Here is a 22,050-nt window from a genome sequence, read left to right as displayed (position 1 = left end):
TAGATAGGAAGAAAAGGAAAGCTTGGGTTCTTTTCATATTTGAAGTTTTGGGCTATACTCGCCTACTGTAATGAGATGTTCCAGTTTTTCCTAAAGCTGATATATGCAGGCTTTTGTTTCCAACTTTTTTGAGTTGCTAGTGTAGAAGAAAAACTTCAGAAGTGCCTTTTTAAGAAATAAATGCCTGGGAATTAATTATAATCCGACTCCTCAAATCTCAATTTAGGTCAAATTAATCAATTGCTTTCTTTGCTTTAGCCTGATGATTCGATGGTAGGAAATAGATTGTCAATCTTGATTCTTGAGAAGGACCCCAAAAGTTGCAATCAAGGATTAGGCATGTGCAAGTGGGACAAATTCTTATAACATGGGATTATGGTTGACAGAACTTGACAAACATAACAAGTTGAATTTATTAAAAGGATAATGTTGATATTACAGAATACTTATTTCTAAGACTTAACCATAAAAATACCGAAATCTAGTTTGAAATCATTAAACCTTAGTAAGAGAAACATGTTCAGACAATGTTCACCATGTAATTCTGGTGAGTCTAAGCAGATCTTTATATTTTCTCTATACGACTATACCCCAACGCTTGATGCAATATAAACTATGCTTCATAAACCTTTCCGCGTGCCTGTTGCCACTGTTTTAGGACAACAAAAAACACATCATTTTTAAACCTTATAATTTCTAATTTTCAAGAATTCCATGGTACACAAGCACATCAACCCCCTCATGGTGCACTGTCACAAAGAGACACAAAATTGATGATGAAAATTGGTGTTCACTTGTTTCTGAATCTTTTGATTGATTTTTTTTCCCTACATGTACAATCTTAGATTACCTAATAAGAAGTAATTCTTTTTCATTTTATTAAGTTTCACTTCATTTATTTTAAGATTCAAATTGAAAATGAATTCTTATTTTCACAATTTGAACTTCTAATAACTATACGATGAATTGAATCTTTTGATTCACGAGTTAAATATAATTTACGTAATATTATTTCTTCAAATTAAACATATTAGGCTTTCTTATTCACCTTTTTATGTACTAATGTTCTTGTAAACTAAAAGCAATATTATGTACTTCAAGTGTGCAATGCCAAATCCGTTAGAAATTGTTAAATATAAAACACGTTTCAATTACATTGAAAATAGGTTTTTAATGAGTTAAAAAAATTATATAAATTGAAGATGCATATTAAAAAAAGATCTGCATGCATTTTGCAAATTCAATTTTATATCCAATTATATAAAAAAAATTACGTAGGATTCACTACCTATAAATATAAATTCCATATAATATTTTGATAAAGTCTATACAAACTATAATTATGATTAATTAATTAATTATAATATAATAATTATAGAAATATGCTCTCAAGTTTTATATGTTGAATGGAAACAAAACTAATATATAAGATATAGATGGCAAAAGCATGTATTTTTTTTGGTAAAAACAACTTGAACCTCGAAAAGGTTATATAAAGGGTAAGTTAATTCTATAAAAGGTTATAAATCTCAAATTTAAATATCATTTTAGGTGTTTCTTTTTTTTGAATTGCTATACACTTAGCCTGATTATTTAATGTATTTATTAATAATATATAATTAAATGTATTAATTATGTGGTATTTCTATATGTTAAATGTGTTCGATTATAATTTTTATTCTTATGTGTCATTTACATATATAATAGAGGTAGACTTTGGAGCAACATGCATTTTTAACCATCTTTTTATGCTTCAATTTTCTTTTTCCACACGTATTATTTGTATATAATCTTCATGAAATTATGAATTTTGTTTTAAAAAAATAAAATTGAGTAGATGAATTGAGCTTAATATAACCCTTTTGAATTTAAGAACAAAAAAGGAAGGACAGATGCTATACCTATTCGGAGAAGATAAGGTTACCTTATTTTAAATCAAGATGATGTGGCTTTTTCACAAAGCAAATAAATTCAAATGGATAAAAGGAGAGCGAATAAACAAATATATATTAGGAAAAAAAATCCATAGCCTATAATCAGGAATATATATATATATATATATATATATATATATACACGTCAAGGTAACGCAAGCACGCACCGTCATTTCCTAACTAAGGAAAAACCGAATGAAAATAAAACTTACCAGAAAAACACGGATAATGGAAACGGATTAAAATAAAATAAAATAAATTAAAAACTTTAGTACGAGTAGATAGACAGAAAATGGTAAGAGCTTTCTCATAATCTGATGTTCCTTAATTAGTTGTAGACCCCTCCGAAAATCCTCCAAAATACTCTTCTCGCTCTCTCTCTCTCTCTCTCTGTCTTTCTCTTTCTGTCCTTCTCTCTCCTCTTCCTTTCTCTTTCTCATTTGGAAGGACGATTCGATCTCAAGATAGATATTCAAAGAATTCCTTAGATGTCTGCAGAGAAAATGCATGTCGAGCACTGTAAAGGTGTCAATGGCCTCGACAAGGTCATTTTAAGGGAGATTCGTGGTTGCTCTGCTGAGGTTTTCCCTTTCATTCTCTCTTTCTTTCCTTTTTATCTGATCTCTCGTTTGCGTTTTGTTATCGGATCATTCTTGTCTCTGTTCTCGAAACGAAATGATTATTGTGATTTTAGTTCGAAATCTTCGAGTCTGTCTTAACATGTTGGCCGCATTGTAAAAAATTATCGTTTCTTTGAAGCGTTTTGCGTGATTTTGTTTAGTTGATTATTGAATTTATCGATTTAGATCTTGCGATTGTCTTAGTTTGCTGTATTATGAAACTCTGATGATTTAATCTTGTAACCGTTTTGCTTAATAGATCTTGTGATGATTCGTTAAGCTTGCATTTACTTTAGATTAAGGAAGAATTCATCAAGATTTCTCTTGTCGTAGTGGTAAATAGACCAAAAGCGTTTTATAGTGAAAAGAAGATCAAGAAGATATCTGCAGAAGATTGTTGTGAAGCCAAACTTTTGCATGTGCGTGAAAGTGAAAGGAAGCTAAAGTGTTTTAACCAATTCCATAAAATTGTATGACAGATTCTTGTGAAACCAAACTTGAGCTGCAGTTTTCAGCACATGATTACTAATTATATCACGTTTTAATTTGCGAAAACTTTCCCTCTCGAACATTTTGTGGAGATGGTGGGAGAAATTATTAGTTTACGTGAATACTCAAGAGTGTTTATGGAACAAGTACTCGCAGGGTTGTTTGGCACATGAACAAACTTGAGATATATTTTAAAGTGGAAAGAGTTTATGCCATGTATAGAAGATGTTTTAGAACACCTATCTTTCTTGTTGTTAGTGTACTCTGGCATGCATTTGTGCATGCGTGATTTCTTTTAATGGTAAGTCATGATGGCAATGTTAGTAAGACTATTATTTTCTATACACGAGTGAGAGAGTTTTAAACGACCACAAGTGAGTTAATATGCTTACAACGTTTCTATTGAATGATAAATAATGAAGTCAATGTTCAATTATTAAGTTAACATATGTAGCTAAATGGACACGTGATGATCGATTAAATCCACTTGTGTAGTTTTTCGAACCCCACCATGGGTGTATAGATGTAATCCATATTGGTATCCCTGAGATCATGGCACCTCATCAATTATTTGCTAATGATTAATATCAGTCTGAACATTAATTGGTTTGTTTGAGTATGTACAATTTTATTGATTGATTTTTCTTCTATTAAACATACATTAAAGTGGAATTAGTATCCTTGAAATCCTATTTCATGAACTGTGGAAGTCATGAGTGCCGCTTAACTAGTACAATTTATTCTTTCTTCCCTCTTCTTCTTCTTCTTCTTTTTTAAACCTGAAAAAATTAAAATATGCTTGGGAAACAAATCAGTTTCTTGTGTTCATTCTGCTTTTTCCATTTTTTTTTTCTTAAATAGGTTTATCTGTATGGAGGTCAAGTCACTTCTTGGAAGAATGAACACGGGGAAGAGCTGCTTTTCCTTAGTAGTAAGGTATCTGTTTAGCTTAAGAATTTAATGCGTTCAAGTTACCTCTTCACCAGTTATTAATGATCTACCGTTCATCATTAGAGATAGTATTAAAATGTGCATGTAATAGTTCATGAAATGAATTTACCACATTGGTGGTGGCAGTGGTGTTATCGCTTTATCCCACTTATTAGGCAACTACGTGCTACTAAATGCCCCATTAATTGTGCAGTGTGATGATTAATCACATACAAGTTATAGTATTTTCTTGGGTGTTTGATTAACACTTAATGCTTCTTCTTGGTTAAGAGGCTAGTGCTCAGAAAGCACTTTTGACAATATGAGTTCTTAGATAGTTTCAGAAGGAGAGGAATGTCAAAATGACTGTCACTTATACTGACCTTTCGATAAGGATAAGGTTTTTAAATTTTCATAAAGTACAGAAGAATCTTTAATTGAAATGGTTGATGTATTTGGATTTTATACAGGAAGAAAACTAGCAATTTGAACAGATTTGCCAAATTTTTATGAATGCCCTCTCAATTAATAATTTGTGCTTTCTGCAGACTACTTTTAAGCCTCCTAAGGCAATTCGTGGAGGTATACCAATCTGTTTTCCTCAAGTACGTGCTTTAATACTTTTATCTATTTGTTTTTGCTATTTTTTATATTTTTGTTTCCAAGGTCAATTGTTTGCCATACGCAGTTTGGAAATAATGGTTCTCTTGAGCAACATGGATTTGCAAGGAATCGATTTTGGAGTGTTGATCTCGATCCCCCACCATTTCCATCAAATACTTCTCACAGGGCCTTTGTTGACTTAATCCTCAGGCCTTCTGAAGAAGATGTGAAGATCTGGCCTCACAGGTGCATTACTCAATATGAATTTTGATTTATTTAACACATTTCTTAAATTGGCATTTCAATGTCAATGCTCCTCTTTAAGCAAAGTTGTTAAACTGGCATGTAATAATTGTTAAACTACTGTCTGGACCAGATTTTAATGCTGTTTATTTCCTCTATAAAAGTTCCTTTTTTCGCCATAAAAGGAATTTTCTAATTACGGCATTAGGTTGTCTGTTTTTTTGGAGTTAAGAAGTATCTAGTGTTAAAATTAATCCTAAATGTGTTCTGTCTGTAGATTTATGGGTTAACTGATTACATTTGTGCGTCACTTGTTTATGAATGTGGTTTGTACATTTAAAGCATTACTTGTGTGTGTGAGACTGATACTGAAGTCCTATAATTTGGATTAAGGAATATGCAATTATGTGCAGGTATGAGTGTCGGTTAAGGGTAGCTCTGGGACCTGGAGGTGATTTGATGTTGACATCCCGCATTCGAAATACAAACACTGATGGAAAGTCGTTTACATTTACATTTGCCTATCACACCTACTTTTTCGTCACTGATATCAGGTTTATTATATGTATCTTGCTATCGTGTGGTTTTTACTCATGGGAATCTGCATTTAAACACAGAATTATGTATCTGTAATTTTGTTAGTTTCAGTTTTAGTTACAATGCTGGCTACCTTTTTCTAAAGAGTTGAAAGCAGTGTGAGATGCAATCTCTGGTGAACATTCTATGAAGAAATCACCCTATAGCCTTAAGGGGAGGAACTAGGACTGTCAAAAGCTGGAGTATAAATATGAGATCAAAGTTGTGACATAACTTAGTTACACATATGATTAAAACTTATGCATGTTACAGTCTTCTACATGCTAGGTAAATGGATTTGCTTTGCTATTGCACATAGATTTTCTAAATATTCTTGCAACAGATGATGATTTGATCTTGAAATATTGTATAGTGAGATTAAAGTTATGATTAGAAGCAAGTTCTATTAGGTTCACCTTTTAATAAAATGTTTATATTACAGATGGAATGAAAAAGCTCTGTTCTAGATGTTAGTATTATGATACATTACTAGGACATACTCATTCTGTGTTCTTTACAATTCTTTTTCGATTTACTTTTATTTAGTGAAGTGCGAGTGGAAGGCCTAGAGACACTGGACTATTTGGATAACCTGAAGAGCAAAGAGCGATTCACTGAACAAGGGGATGCAATAACGTTTGAGTCAGAAGTTAGTGTCAACTTTTCATAAGCAGACTTATGCTTTTCCTGTATTTCTTTTATTCTAATTTGTATTTATTGTTTTATGATTACTGTTCTCGTTGATGAAAAAGGTGGATAAAGTATATCTTAGTACACCTACAAAAATTGCCATCCTGGACCATGAAAGGAAGCGTACGTTTGTGTTGCGAAAGGATGGACTTCCAGATGCTGGTGAGTTTATTGTCTCTATATACTCCTGCACTAATTTGGAGCACTATGTAAGTCATGGTGTGAAGGTGTATTTTCTATAGGAGAGATGAATATTTTATCTGTGATCCATGCTTCATCTTAGAAGTTAACAACTCTAGAATCAGTTGACACAGTAGTCATTGGAGCCTCTAAAGGTAACAAACAGTATGAGGTTTATCTATTTAGTATCCAAAACTCCATTTTTAACTTTATTTGCCATGTTAGGGGATTGTTCTCCATGACATCCCTCCCTCCTGGTGAATCCACCTGTAGTGAGGTTTCCCTTTCAAAATAGTTCTGTTCTTTTACCCTGTTTGGAAGCAAAGTTTGTCGGAGTGGTATGGAGAAAAATTTACTTGCATAACCTGAATTGTGTAGAACAAAGGACAACTATTTGTTGTTTCATATGATGCAGTGGCAGGGCATCCAAAATTGTGTCATATAAACTGCTCTTAACTTAACATCTTGATCTAGTTGTGTATTATTCTAAGAAAGCTTTATGCTGGTGGAGTTATGGAGTGTGGATACAAATGAATGTTTGAACCTGACTAGTATTTCTAGTTCCATTGTAGCTACTTCAACTGTGATACTATATGTATTACAAACAACAGAGTCTACTTTTTTTTCTTTTTTAATTTTAAAACATTTTGACTGGACATGTAAGAGCTTTACTGCTTACTTGGCTGTGTATCACTTAATCTTTCCTTTTACATTATTGGATAAGCATGTAAATCATGGTTAGATTGCCGGTTACATTTGGTTCCTATAATTTTCAGTTGTGTGGAATCCCTGGGATAAGAAAGCAAAGGCAATGCCTGATTTCGGTGATGATGAGTATAAACATATGCTATGCGTAGAGGCTGCTTGTGTGGAGAAGCCAATCACCTTGAAACCTGGTGAAGAGTGGAGAGGACGGCAGGAGCTCTCAGCTGTTCCTTCCAGTTACTGTAGCGGACAACTCGACCCACGAAGAGTATTCTGTAGTGGTTGAATGTTGGCTTTTTCTTGGGCATCTCTTTGTACAGTTTAAGGACAGCAATCAGATTTGCACAGCCGATTGGGCCTCAAACTATTGGCTTTACAATAGGTGCTAGCCAAAGCATTTTAATTGCAAAAATTCTCTATGGTGCCGAGAATTTCATATAAAGGGTATGGTAATTTTGCAAATTCAGGTTCTTTGGATGTTTGATTACTAGTCCATTAATTTTTTAGATTTAGTTTCTAGGAAATACTCTGTTGTTGCATGTTGAGGTCCATTTTCTTATTGATATAGCAGTATAATTTTCAGAAAATTGTACAAGCAAATTTATTAGAGCTTGCCAGTTCGGTAATAAAATCATTTGTGAGATTACAGAACAACTCGTAGTTTTCAAGTGCCGATAACTTTTTGGAACTGTGAGGAGGAAACTAAGAAACTTAATGAAAGTATTAGAATAACAAATTGTGTTGTAATTATGAATAACGAAGATTTTAATGAACATGGGGAACTATGCAGTCTTTCGGGTAGAAAGGTACTCTATTTGAACATTCTTAGATGCAAATTTCATTGGCGGAAAAGTTATGGTATTTCCGTATTTTATGTTGATTATGCATTGCTAAAATTTAATAATAATGACATAAAATACTAAATGACTTGAATTGTGAAACTACAAGTGTGAACAAGAGTCTAATAAATTAAATATAAAAGTATGGAATAATCTAACATAATTATTTCTTTCTTGCTATATCCTATCCAATGTTGTTTGCCCCGAGAAAGTTGATTTAGCAAAAACTAATATTATTGGTACGATCTTTTTGTCTTTAATAAATTTTTTCTTTATATTAAAAAAAAATTTATATTTGGTGGAAGTCAGACATGGAATTGCCAATAATGAGTAGTACAATGTTCGAAAATTATCTGCTATCGGTAATCACATATTTATTTTATCCTCATCTTCCGTCAGATCCTACTCTTTGACCGTGCACAACACCCTCCAATACCATCTGAACACGTATTAGTTACTCCGGTCAAAACATAAAGCGTTGTTTCACGTTCCTTACACCAACGTGAAATTGATCTCTACGTTCCTCCCAAAAAATTATGCTCATAATATAAAAAAAATCAAGAAAGAAAAAGAATGACAAGAAAATCGATCAAATAGGGTAATCTGCAAAAATCTTTCGATTTCAAACCCAGAAAGCCCAAACGGATTTTTGGAAGAGAAAAACAGGAAAAAATGCTTTGAAAATGCAGCACTTTTTTCTTGACAGAGAGAGAGAGAGACGCAGAAATAGAAAATGAAGATATAACGAGCAAGAAGCTCGAGTACGAAGGAAGATAGCAAAACGAATTTTTCCTTTTGTGTATCTGGAGGAAATTTTCTTCACTTTCTCGAGCTCCAAACAGGTTAGAGCAACTAAAATTTACCTTCGAAATTCTCTCTCTCTCTCTGGAATCTCACATCTCTTTCTTTGCAACCTCTGTTGTATTCGATTTCCCTGTGAAATTCAAGCTATAGTTGAAAATTTCACATGAACTCTAACTTCTTAAATTTTGTGATCCTCGTAAAAGAGTTTGCCTTTTGAGGGTGGTATTTTGCTGCTAGCTTCTCTATATTGAATAAAGAAGATGATTTATGAGGTTGAGCTTGTTTTTCTGGATTTTGTGGTCCAATCTATAGTTGAAGAAAAATAAAGGAGGTTTTTTTGTTGATGTGGTAGAAAGTTTGGCTTTTTCTTTGGGTTGTGATTTGAATTTTGATTGATTGAATTTGGAGGGACAAGTTCAAATCTTTGAGCTTTGGTGAGAGCTTTACTCTCGGTTGCAAAGATGCGTTTTATATTGGTGTCTATGGGTCTTTCTGGAGTTAGTGGAACATCTTTAGTAGAGTTATGGAAAGTGGGTTTTTGGAAATGGAGCAAAGAAACCCTAATTTAGTTGGGGTTTTTGGGTTAAAAGAAGGTGTACGTATCTGTATTTTTGGTCAAATAATTTGGTTATGGATTTTTATCGGTGAACAATGCAACCACCGCATCAGCATTCGCGGATCAATCTCATTGAGTTGAAAGCTCAGTTAATAAAGCGACTTGGGCTGGAGAGATCGAAGCTATACTTTCATTATTTGAATAAACTATTGAACTTAAAGATAAGCAAAATTGAGTTCAATAAGCTCTGTTTTCGTGTTCTTGGGAGAGAGAATGTTAGACTACACAATCTCTTAATCTCTTCAATATTGAAAAATGCTTGTCTTGCCAAAGTTCCTCCGCTGCCGGTGACTGGTGATGAGAATCAGCAAAGTGGGAATGTTCTATTGTTGCCTGGGAAAGCAAGCTCTAGAGCATCCACTAGGCTTAATGCCAAGGTGGATTCTGCTTCTCATGAATCAATAATTACTAATGAAAATGTTGTCTCTGGGAATGGCAAGCTGACTTGTCATGATATACGGAAGCTGGTGCAGCATCATCAAGAAGTCTTGGGAAAAGCAGATAACGGAAGGGATGTTCTGCTTCACAACCCTGAGATATTACCTTTAACAAAAGGATCAGTTGGTGGTTTTCTTTCTGAAGATAGCAGAGAAAAAAGTGAACTATTGGTTGTTGAAGATGGAAAGGAGTTATGTGCTAGAAGTTCATTGCAAGCACCACTTGGGATTTCATTATTTTCTGATAGTATTTCAGGGGCCCGAAGGGCGTTGCCTTCTGTGAGAAGTGGTGGATATTCCAACTCATATGATACTGGTGGATTGCTTGACTCTGAGGCACTGAGGGAACGCATGCAACAACTAGCTGCATTGGAGGGCCTTGGAGGTGTGTCAATGGACTGTGCCAATATATTGAGCAATGGGTTGGATATCTACTTAAAGAGTTTAATTAGGATGTGCATTGAGCTAGTAGGAACCAGGCATGGATGTAATTTGAGTAAAAACAACACACTCAAGCACCATTTGTTTGGGAAGCTTGTTAATGGTGTCTTGCCAAGTTATCATAATCAGTTGCAAAATAGCAGTAGGGCTTTAGAAGGGATAGATGGACAGATATCCTACAAACTTATTTCTTTGCTGGATTTCAAAGTTGCGATGGAATTGAACCCACAGGGACTTGGGGAAGACTGGCCATTACTGCTTGAGAAGATATATATGCGTTCATTCGAGGAATAACAATTCAGGAACTTGTGATTCTGTCAGAGTAATTGATTTCGTAACTTCTGGTCCAAAGGTTCCCAAAAGTAGCAATAATGTTTCTTGGGTATCATTGATGCATCAGATACTCTGTTGCGGCCATTTTGATCCGTGTGCTGCCTTTAGGATAAAACTATGCCCTTACAAGATGAATTGGAAGGGGGCAGAGTATTATCCCTAACACCATAATTAGTGGCAAGTTGGCAACTGACCAAAAGGGACAAGGAGAAAAGAAAACCCATATTTGGTTGCCCTGTTGTACCTTTAGCATAATTTTGGTTCACCCAGTTTTTTCTGTAATTTATAGCCCATTAGGAAAAACTTTTATAACAGTTTTGCAGGAATAATATCTTTAGCTTAGTCGGAAGATAAAATTGCGTGATGTAAAGTTCCAATGTATGTACTTGCAAAACTTAAATCCAGTTGGAATCTTGATATCAAAAGTTATGTGCACTTGACCATTCTTGCTAATTTTACCCAGGACTTTGAAACTTTTCTATAGACAAATATCATATTTAATTGTTATCATGTGGAATTCGCTGGAAATTCACATTATAACCTTAGATTTTCTGTTCTTTTTCTTCTTTTTTTTTTTAAGTTTTTACTTCTTATTACTTTATGTTATGGCTCTTCTGAACTAATGAAGATTAGCTCTATTTAACTGTACTTTAAGTGCTTTGAGTCGGTGATATTGACTGGAAATTAAAATTTTCATCAGATGTATTCCTCTTGCTTCCTATTCTTCAGCTTAGATGACATGTTATAGAGACAAAATATTTACTCCAAATGTTCTGCATCTCCTAACCATCCCTTTGATCTGATGGTTACCAGCCCTTGTGGTATGATATCCGGGCCTGGGTTTTCCTCATATTCAAATTGCTGTGCATGCCTGTTGAATCGTGAGAGTAGACCAATGTTATTTCATTACTCCTTTTATTTATGTGGATTGTCATTTAGAAGCCTTGAAATATATGAACCATGGAGATCAAGCAAATCCAGTGCTAATGAAATGATATCTTATAAAAAATCGCAGCCACAGTGAGTGATAAAGCTCCAAATGCTCATGATTCTGTAGGAGGTTCCTTGGGTTTCTTACTTTCCAGTTTGGCCTAGTAGTTGCCTGGATTCTTAATGGGTGTAAGACTTCATTTCCCACAGGCTTATTAACACATTTTTCCAGTTAGATTTAATTAGCTTTGAGAAAAAAATAGCAAATAAAGCTCAATCTCCAGATCAATGTATCTGTGGCTCCCGAAATTTGAGTTTCTTTCCTTTCAGAGGTTTGAGACATGGATTCTCACAACCCTCTTATTTTACTTAATCTAGATTAGAGTTTTCCAGAAATTTGGTTCGTAAGAATATATCATGGTACACATACCCAATGTTATAAAGCATTTAGGGTGTATTTACAAGTATCTCCGACATGATATTTTTGGAGGTTCTATTTACGGTAAAACACTCATCTTACTGCTAATTGTTTGAATTGTAGCACTCAGATTAAAGGTTTCTTATATAATGATTTTTATGTGATTAGAAAATAGGCCATTGCTATTTATGGCTATTCTTTTTTCTTGTATTGATCTATGATTTAACATGCATTTATTTTTACCGGACTCATTGTTGGACTGATTTTTTTATTATTTTTCCATTTAAACGTTATGTTCTCTTCTAATACACCAATCACGGTAGAAGCATGAGGATTTCACACTTTGACTTGATCACAATTTCTGTCAGCCTATCACAGCTACAACTTAGAATTTCATTTAAGTATCTGAATTAAACTCTCTAATCCCAACTGTTTCACCTTCTATATGCTACAGTCTAGTCCACATTCTCTTGCTTATCCTAAAACAAATGGTTTCTTGAGTTCTTGTCTGATATAGCATTATCTTCAACAACTCTAATATATTTAATTATCTAATGAAGTATCAGTTCTACTGATGTTGTATGTGAAAGAACATAAATAGATAAAGAGTTAAATTCTGTTTGCTCCATTAGTTTTTTGATGATAATAAAATATTTTCATTTCATTTGTATCTAATATTTTTATTTGAGTGTGCAGTGTAAAATTATATGCAAATAAATAAACAATCATTAAAAATGCACATATCAAAGAGCATAGAAATAAAGAAGTCACAATTGATCAATAAGAATGAAGACCCTTAGTTGGTTAATGAAGAGTTAGTTAGTTAAGATTTAAATTAAAGGTTGACGGACTGAAGAGTATTGAGAAACAGAACCAACTTAGTCGACCAAGGAATGAGTTAGTCGACTAAGTGCACACTGCTAGAACTGCTAGAAACTGAGAATAGAAGACAGAGACGACTTAGTCGACTAAGATATCGATTAGTCGACTAAGAGCATTCTGCCTGTAATTTTGAAGTTTGCACTAAAAGACAGATTAACAGTTAGAACCAACTCTTAACTGTTTCCAACGGCCAGAAAACTGTCAAACTGCCATCAGAGTTGTTTCTTCAAGTATAAGAAAAAGGTTCCAACGGCTAGAAATGAAGGATAGAAGGCTTCCAAACAAAAAGAGCTAAAAAAAACCAGCAAAAATCTCTCTGCACTTTACTACACTCAACGCCTATCTTTGTAGTTATATTTTGCACTTCAACTTGTACGACTTAAATTAACTTTGTGATCATAGGTACACTTTTATTTCATCTCTCTTTATGTTATTAGAGTGAAAGGGTCACTCTAAGGGGTTCAATCAAGCTATGATTGCTTGTTTAGGTAAAGGTTCTAATTTAGCCTTAAAAAGTTAGGTGTTGGGTTATAGTTGAGTCCGGAAAAAACTATTATGAAAAGTTTTGATTGAGTTTGGTAAAAGCTATTGTAAAAGCTTGGTGAAAGTTTGTGAATTTCATCGGTTTATAGTGGATTAGTTTAGAAAATTTTTGATTGGATAATTAAGATAGTGGATGTAGGTTTTTGACCGAACCACTCTAAACTTCTGCGCATTGTCTACTGTATTTTTATTTTCATTGCTTTTTTAAATTAGTTCCTCATCTTGTCAAGAGTAAAAAAGTGTTATTCATCCTTCTATCACATTTATTTGGGATCAACAAATTCGATAATAGTTGATATCCTTCTTCAAGAAATTGAAGAACTATGAGATTAATTAAATGCTGTAAGTTCATTTAAATTTGTTGCAAAAATAATATAAAAGAGCTAAAAAATGGTTCTGTGCTACATTAATAGCAACAGTCCGAGTTTTGCATATGTTATTTGTGGCATTGTGCTTGCAACGGAGACGTACAGTAACATGCCTTGCAAAGCACTAATCACTACATTTCCATTGGTCTTGTAAATGACTTGTGAAGTATTATTGCTTGCTATTCCCAATATCATAACATTGCAGGAGGCAGGTGACCTGAACTGACCAGGATTGCAATGTTTTGAAATTGTGGTTTCTTTTGTTTCCGTTATTTCATCTTTTTGAACATTGCACCTTAGTCTGTAATTTAATTTTAATAATTTTATAGGTATTGCTATGTTTATTGTTTTTGTTGATCTATTAAGGAAGTCTGTGCACCTGGAATGTGTTTTCTAAGGGTGGATGCTAGAACCATGTATGAGCAAGCCTAAAGTTACCGGGAAGGCTACAGGGACAGGGAAAAGTACTTGAACGTGTTCCTGTCTATTTTTGGCATATTTCTGCTTGACTGCTTCATTAAAGGGGCACACAATACCGAAGAGAACCTTTCTATATTAGACAGAGTGGCCTAAAGTTGTAGTACTTGCTTGGCTTTACTCCTTAATGCCACTGGCATGGGGCAAAAGGTAAATGGACAAATATATAGCTAAATGTCTGGGTGCTTCATGAAAATGATTTTTATGCTTCTTCTATTAGTCATGTTAAATTGTTTGTAAGAATATGTTATGATCACAAGTTCATGTTGAGTCAAATATTTGCATTTATTGTGTAGCAAGGGTTTGGGTTTTTTATCAAATAGCATGGACAACAAGATGAAATCTTTTCGTAGTTAATGCCCCAATGATACATGCTAATTTGATTTCAGATACGTTGAGCCTTTCCTTTTATTAATGCAATGAGGAAGGAGCAAAATTAAGCACAACCGTCCGTTGTACAATCCACTAGCCGTTGTTTCCAGGAAAAATGATGGTTGTGTGGCCTTTGGCTCAGACTTCAGAATAAGCTCTAAGGTCAGTGCAAATTGCAGATGTGGGGAGGTGCTGTTTGTGATAATTTTCTATTGACAAAGTTCAAACATGTTTTGTTACTCATTTTGTGGAATTAAACTTTTAGTTTCTTTATCCACTGATACATACACATGCGATAGCTGCAGCCACACCAGTGAGTGAAATTGAGCTTACTGATGAAGCTCTGTGTTGTAATTTGATTACAAGTCATGACAAAATATCACAGATATACAAGAATGACTTCGTCGTTTGAAAGCATATATTTTACCCCCAGGAGAAGTAATAGTGATACATCATCTTATATTTGGATTTGAACATAGTTGCAACAGCTCTGTACCATGCCACTGCAATGTCGGCTGTCCGGTTCTAAAATTATGATGTCAATGTCAGGTTGCAGGACACTGAGAACACATTATTACTTTTTATTATAATAGTAGTAGTATCCAAATGGTATCAAGTTAGGCATGATTTGCCGAGAAGGATGAGGATGAACTGTTGTTAGACCACACAAAAACTCTCCAGAAAGGTCGTTGCTTGCGCTTGGCATTGTTAGCTATCAGCTCTGTTTCTGATCTTCTCAGCATCTCCCACATCACCTGCACATCTTGGTATCCACAAGTTTGTACATCATCATGAAGCTTCAAAAGCCCTGCACCTGCATGCCAGCAGCAACACCATGAAGAAAAAAGGTTAGTAACCAATCCTCTCTATGATAATATATTTTATCATATTCTATAAGACAAAAACAAACTAAACCACAATCAAGGAATATAAGTAGAGATATTGCTGCCCCCTTTGTTTGAAGGCCTAGGAGTATCCTTTCAGTAGTCATGTTTAGCATTAATTGTGATGCTCTTAGCTGAGTGGTCCTGGCCGCAAATATCAGTTATCTGGGCTGCATTTGTGCTCTAACTTTCTGATTAAAATAAAAAAGTGATATATGTTGTTTTCGGGCCATTGCTAACTTGAGCAAAAAGCTGCACTAAAAAAGATAATGATCCTGGCCTTTCGGCGCATGGACCATTGGTACCGCTTACCTTGTACGAGTAAGTAAACCTTGCATTGAAAAAAAAAAAAAGGTTGGGTTGATTCCTTTTCCTTCTGCTAATCGAAGAAGATTTATGTGTGTTTTTTGGGTAAAGGAAACCATGGTTTCATAGTGGACACTACGGGTTTGGATTGCAGCATTAAAAGTCAATGAGAAACTATAATCTCTCAATCTCTCATACATTACCATAACGTCACACGCTTTGTCTTCAAGTGGATTTTAGTTTAGTGGATGTAGCCCACCATTAATGGAATCTTTCAAAGCTGTGTATCCTTGATTTTTTATGTGCATAAAATGCATAAAAGAAAAAACAAAAACAAAAACAAAATGGCTAATCCGTTCAATATCACCTTTTGCAATAATGTTGACAACATGGTACGGTCATCTGAATCATGTTTCACTTATGATTTAAATAATTTCACTATTAAATAGCATAATATGGTTGTTTGTTATATTTATGTAACTCAATAATTGAAGATAAAATAATTATTTATGCAGTCTGCTGCGTACAACATCCACATAAATAGATTAGATCGTAACTTTCCTAAACATCCTCAATCAACTTTCCTCTATCTTCCTTTTTAACGCTTTAATTTTATACTTTCTCAAAAAGAGGTTTTAATTGTGTTACATTATTTTTAATATTTAATTGTCGTCAAAATTATGTATTTTTTTTTATTTGAGGTGGATTTTAGTGTATGTTTCTATCATTAATGGAATAATAATAATAATAATCTTTTAAACTAATCTTTCTCCTTAAGTGACTTCCAAATCAAGATTTTGATATGTGGTTAATTAGTAAGCTTTCAAACAGGAAAAAAAAAAAAGAAAGGATGGGGTCATGGTCTCCCCATGGGGCCCTAACCATTCTTATGACCGAAGAAAAATTAAAAGTTTCGAAATAATTAAAAGGGTTTCTTTATATTTTAGAGTAGATAGCTAAGACTTGTGTATACATCTAAATTGGTGTTAGCGATTATAAAAATTGGAAATAAATATCTAGACATAGCACTCTTATCTACTATGGACCTTCCATTCAACAATCTTGACGTGACCATTGGCATTAAAGAAACAAAATGACAAAGAAATTGTGATTGATGAAAAAGGAAGGGACCACTTTAGAACTAAACACATAAATTCAATAACAAAAATTCAAAGAGCCATCTCCTCTCCTTCACTAATAATAGTAGTAATTAGCAAGTAAAGTTCATGAAAAAAAATGAAAACAGAGGAAGAAATAAAGCCGCTGCATCCAAACGCAAAACGAAAAACACAAAGAGAGGTAGGAGCTAGGTGAGGGAAAAAGCTAGATAAAAGGAATCAAAGAATAAATTTACATGGTTTTATGTTGCCTGGTGACAAATAATAATGAAAAATCCCAAATACACAAAGATAAACCAAACTTTCATTATAACAAGAACAAGGAGGAGGAGGAACAAATAGATAATTTCAAAAAGGTCGTGGAAAACAAGAACAACAGGGACGGACAGAGAGAGAGAGAAAGAGAGTTTAATGAGTTATGTTATACGAGTTGGAAAAAAACGCACCGTTTTTGCGAGCTTTAACACGAGCAGAAACAGCAAACCAAACTCTTCTGACAGGGAAGATCATCTTATGCCACCAATCCATGAATTTTTCCTTGACTTTAATCTTCTTCTTGCTCTTCTTCCTCTTTCCACCACCACCAAATATTCTAAACGCTATCGTCTTGAACCCGGCCAGACCTCTCTCCTATATCGACAAATACAAAGAGAATTAAACAAGAAGGAAACAAAAAGCTATAGCTTTGCCTTTGTGTAGATGAAGAAGAAAGGGAGCATGGAGGAGCTTAGTAGTAGCTCCAACATAACCATAAAATCCTTGGAAAGCCCAAGTTAGGCTAATGTTTTTTCGAGGGAGAAAAGTGAGTTTATAAGTGGTGGTGGGATGGGAGGAGTATTTCTACAATTTTACAGAGAGAAGAGGGCAAAGGGCCACCGACACGTGACCGATATACAGTTGAGGCGGTTATTATTTTAAGTAACTTTGGTTTTGGGTTTGGTTTTGGTTGGAGAAGACCATGACTACACTTGGTTTCCTACGGTTGGCGGCCCATACTAGTAATAAAGAATAAATCTCCTTCATATTTTTTTTTATATTCTTTTTGTTGTTATTCCATTAAATTGACAGTTAACAAAATGTATGGACTTTTAATAGTCTTATCAAATATTGGATATTAGATTGTTGTGGGACGGTTTGATATTTATGCTTAATTGGTTTGCAAAAAGTTAGCTTGGAATATATTTGCAAGCACTAATACTAAAGAAAAGCAAGATTTTTAGGCTAAACTTAGGTGTCAATCCAGAAAGTACTATTTTATACATAATTCCAAATGAAAGGGGATATGAAGGTGAACATCAATAGGAAATTAAAGGAATGAGAGATAATCCAGGTTTTTCAAGAAAATTTTATGTACATAAATTGCGTGAATACTATTGGTTTCGTGATTGAAATACAAATTACCTTTTATTAAAAATTATGATAGAATTTTTTCTGTTCAATAAATATCAATTAAAATTTTGTGTGTAAATAGCATCCTTGGTTTTTTAACATATTATTATTATTTTTCTTAAACTCTATCAATTTATTCATATCAATTTTTATTTGATATTCTTAATAGATAAATTTACAAACTTGACTTAAAAATCTTTATATAAATCCTTCCTTTATAATAATTTCTTGAGCACGTAATTAAAGATTTTGCTATTAAATCTACGTGTTTTGTGGATATAAAATAAAAAGATTTTATGGTTGTTGACATAGGTAATGATTCTCTTTCATATATTTTATTTCTTTCTATACTAATAAATCTTTAAAAAAATTTCAAAATCAGTTCTATCACATTCCTAACAAATTTTTTTTTGGCCAAAATTGAAGCCCCTACTCAACCTTAGATTCACCGTATCAAATTTATTTTAAACATTATGAAATGGAAATCTCTCCACCATAATATATAATAAGTCATATATACATATTGGAGTTACTTATAAAAGTCATTTATCAAAATTCCGAATGCAGCATTGTTTTTGTACATTTGTTAGGGAACAAAACGAACTGTACAAAGAGAAAAGCATATGCCTGATCTAAGTGAAAAAAAAAAAAAAAATAAAAGCCATTTCTTCTTCAAAAATCCTCATTATTATCAAATTAAAAAAGCATCACGTGGTTCATCTTAACTGGACCTTCTCTTTCACCTTTTATCTCCTTTGCTTTATGTCGGGATTCATTTTATTTTGAAAAGAGGTCTCTTAGATGGGCGTATCTCCTATTTTTCATGCAATTGATATTAAATTAATCGAATAGTCGGATTTTATATTCTACTCATATTTACCAAGCATCTTTAATTTAAAGTTAATTAATAATATTTAATTATTTATTTTATAATAATAAAATATTGTTTTAAAATTTTACTTATATGATTGAGTATAATAAGTTGTTAAATTCAATATTGATTTATAAAAGGTGAGACCATTAATTAGCTTTACACTGATTGATACTTACCCTACAATCTGAGTTAAGCATTGAAAACGCGTCAAACTTTGATAGGTGAATTCAAATTCTGTCCAATCGAGTGCTTTGGGGGTGGGCGGTTTAGTTGTTTGAATTTTTTAGGAAAAAACTAATTGAGAAATTAAAAAAAAATTAAAATTGCTTTTTAATCCATTGGCTAGGAAAGGTTGGTGTCGGCAAGCATCTTGGCCACGTAGCTAATAAGGAAAACGGATATGGCATGAAAAAAGATTGATGATCAAACGTGCCTGATCTCATTTTGACAAAGATTTTGGCCAGTGGAATTGGGACATGTATGATCATAGGATTCTTTTGTCTTTTTGACCATATCCCCTTCGTCTTATTTAAATTCTAAAACCATCAAACCATTTTCTTTTATTTTTCTTTTTGATTCATATTATTGGGGAAGGCTTTGAATAGACTTTTACCTTCGGGGGAGGTGTTAGAAAATCTACTACAAAAAATATATAAAAAACAAAATTTTTATGAAGAAGAAAATAATCTTACGTAAGCATAACTTATCTCCCGGCAGCATAAATAAATGTTATGTGTCGATTAATTAATGTAAAATTTTAATCTTTGATATTGAAAGATTAAATTTACTACGATTAATTATTTCTATTTATTCATTTTATACATTTAATGACAAATTAAATTAAATTTAAGTAAGAATTTCTAATTATTAACCTAAACAAACATAAAAACGACCATTTTATGTTAAAAATTCAAATTTAAAAAAGATATTATCGTCCAAAAATATATTATCCAGCATAACTCAAAGAAAAAAAAAACTTTATAATCCTAAAATTGGCATTGATTCTAATAGCCATAATTACTATTAATTTGATTTTTTTTAACAAATACTGTACGAAATAGTTGGCGCCTATTAGATCCAAAATCAATCATTTTACTTGTAAAAGGGTTTTTATTTTCTTGTCAGTTGATTGGAAAAGTATTCTTCAAAGTTGAACGTGCCATTTCTCTTGTTTTCCTCACGTGAAAACAAACCAATCAAGTAAGTTTTTCCTCTTCTCACTACTCTTTTGGTGACGAGGGTAAGAAATTTCCTCCCTTGTCTGCTATCGACAGCTTCAATGAACCTAATCTTTTGAACTCCTAGTTGTAGACAACCAATTTGAAACAATATTGTTTTTACCCGAAGCCAAAGATTTTAGAATAACTTTAATATGATGGTTTTTTTATGCCATGAGTTGATATATGGGCCTAAATTTCGTCCAAAATTTGAGCTGTAACATCAAGAGAATTGGAGGTGTAGACAATTTCTAGTCTTTCATTGTCTAATCAACGACTACTCGTAGAAAAACAATATTTGATGGTATCCACCAAAGTGAATATAGTAGTATATGTTAGTATTAATATAATACATTGAACATTAAGAGAATCTTTGTCTCTACCGACAATTATTTTGGTTTGGTGGTGGGTGACTCATATTTGGCTGTTATCCTTTTCCAAGACCTCTTGACTATTTTGAGGGGGAAAGCTAGCGCATGATGTTTCTTTTCCTTATATAAAGGTTTATTTGTTTTGACGTAAAATATTTTTTTAAAATTTATATTTTTTGAAAAAAATAAAAAATTTATTTTAAATATAAAATATTTTACAAGTTAATGAAAAAAACATCATTTGATCAAGTAAAATGTCTTATACCTTTAAGAGGTGTAAGACATTGTTCAAAAAATAAAAAAAAATACTCTTATACTAAGCCTTACAGAATAAGTTTGATAAATATTAATATTTAAATTATTCAATACAATTAAAATTAAAGAAATATATTATTTAATAAAATCATTCAAAGCAATTAATATTTTTATTTATAAATTAAATAAATCTTACTAATAATTATAACAAAAAAATATTTCAATGATAGTTATTTGATGAATACATATTTATAAATATAGGTTTTGGATGTTTTGTATAATTGATTAATATTGATATTCTTAGAGTGTTATGATAATGATTTGATGGAACTTTTTTTTAAAAAAAAATAGGGCTTATTTTCCAAAGCTTCTTTGGAAAATATTATTATTGATTTTTTCTATTTTCATTTTCATTTTTAATTTTCATGTGAAAACCAAATGGTAATATTGTTTTGTAATCTATTCCTATTTATCATTTTAACATCCAAACAACTCCATTATTGATGGTGAAAAATATTTTCTACAAAATGATCCAAATAATAAAAAATGTTTTCAATAATTTATTTAAGTGTAAAATATCTCATCCTCTACGTTTTAATTGAAATTCTAAACGGATTTATTAGTTTTTGAAATGAACACTCCATCTTAAAATAATATTTTTTATTAGACACATAATTCTAACTATTAATGTTTTCGTTAGTTTGATGATATGACAATATTAAAAGAATAATTTTACAATTTATTAATTTTAAATATTACTAATTGGTGCTCCCGTGTCTCCTAGAGAGCATCCATTAATGCACCCTTCCTTTAGTGAGCTGGATAGCATCGATTAGTGCTTCCTGAATTTTTTTTTTTAAAATTGTACAATAATAATTTTTTAAATTAATAAAGAAGAAAAGATATTTTAGTTTTTTTATATTTTCTATTAACGGTGGTTAATGCTATTTACACTTTTGGGATGAGCTGTTTTTTTAATGCTAATGAACCCATATGGAATTATGCCTAAGAATAAGAAGGTAGGGTTTTTTACACTTTATTTAAATAATAAAAAATATTATATATGGAAAATTTTTTTCCAACAATTTATTTTCCTGTCACTAAATAGACCCATATTTATCAAACAATTATCAAGCTTACGATTTGACACAACACTACTCCCTCTTTATCTAAATTTTAAGTTAATTAATTCAATTATATAAATTT

General features: G+C 32.4%; 3 protein-coding genes across 3 annotated transcripts; 2 read left to right on the top strand and 1 right to left on the bottom strand.

Moving 5' to 3' along the window:
* The first annotated feature begins 2,219 nt into the window (after positions 1 to 2,219).
* LOC18596340 (putative glucose-6-phosphate 1-epimerase) lies at positions 2,220 to 7,557 on the top strand. Its single transcript, XM_007024750.3, has 8 exons — positions 2,220 to 2,515; positions 3,905 to 3,979; positions 4,522 to 4,578; positions 4,662 to 4,822; positions 5,233 to 5,373; positions 5,942 to 6,044; positions 6,148 to 6,247; positions 7,042 to 7,557. The coding sequence occupies exons 1-8, from the start codon at positions 2,423 to 2,425 to the stop codon at positions 7,254 to 7,256; spliced, it is 945 nt and encodes a 314-aa protein (XP_007024812.3). The 5' UTR covers positions 2,220 to 2,422; the 3' UTR covers positions 7,257 to 7,557.
* Positions 7,558 to 8,332: 775 nt separating this feature from the next.
* On the top strand, positions 8,333 to 10,865 carry LOC18596339 (uncharacterized). Its single transcript, XM_018122532.2, has one exon. It carries the CDS (start codon positions 9,265 to 9,267, stop codon positions 10,399 to 10,401), a length of 1,137 nt encoding a protein of 378 aa, XP_017978021.2. The 5' UTR covers positions 8,333 to 9,264; the 3' UTR covers positions 10,402 to 10,865.
* Positions 10,866 to 14,818: 3,953 nt separating this feature from the next.
* Positions 14,819 to 17,613, bottom strand: LOC108662373 (uncharacterized). The gene is made up of 2 exons (XM_088807717.1): positions 17,185 to 17,613; positions 14,819 to 15,244 (listed from the first exon to the last, which is right to left on the bottom strand). The coding sequence occupies exons 1-2, from the start codon at positions 17,264 to 17,266 to the stop codon at positions 15,048 to 15,050; spliced, it is 279 nt and encodes a 92-aa protein (XP_088663843.1). The 5' UTR covers positions 17,267 to 17,613; the 3' UTR covers positions 14,819 to 15,047.
* Between the last annotated feature and the right edge of the window lie 4,437 nt (positions 17,614 to 22,050).

This window comes from Theobroma cacao, chromosome 6 (genome assembly GCF_053813885.1).
Source record: "Theobroma cacao isolate CCN51 chromosome 6, ASM5381388v1, whole genome shotgun sequence".
NCBI classification, from domain to species: domain Eukaryota; kingdom Viridiplantae; phylum Streptophyta; class Magnoliopsida; order Malvales; family Malvaceae; genus Theobroma; species Theobroma cacao.
Note: the sequence above shows the minus strand (reverse complement) of the source record. Positions and strands in the feature narration are given on the sequence as shown.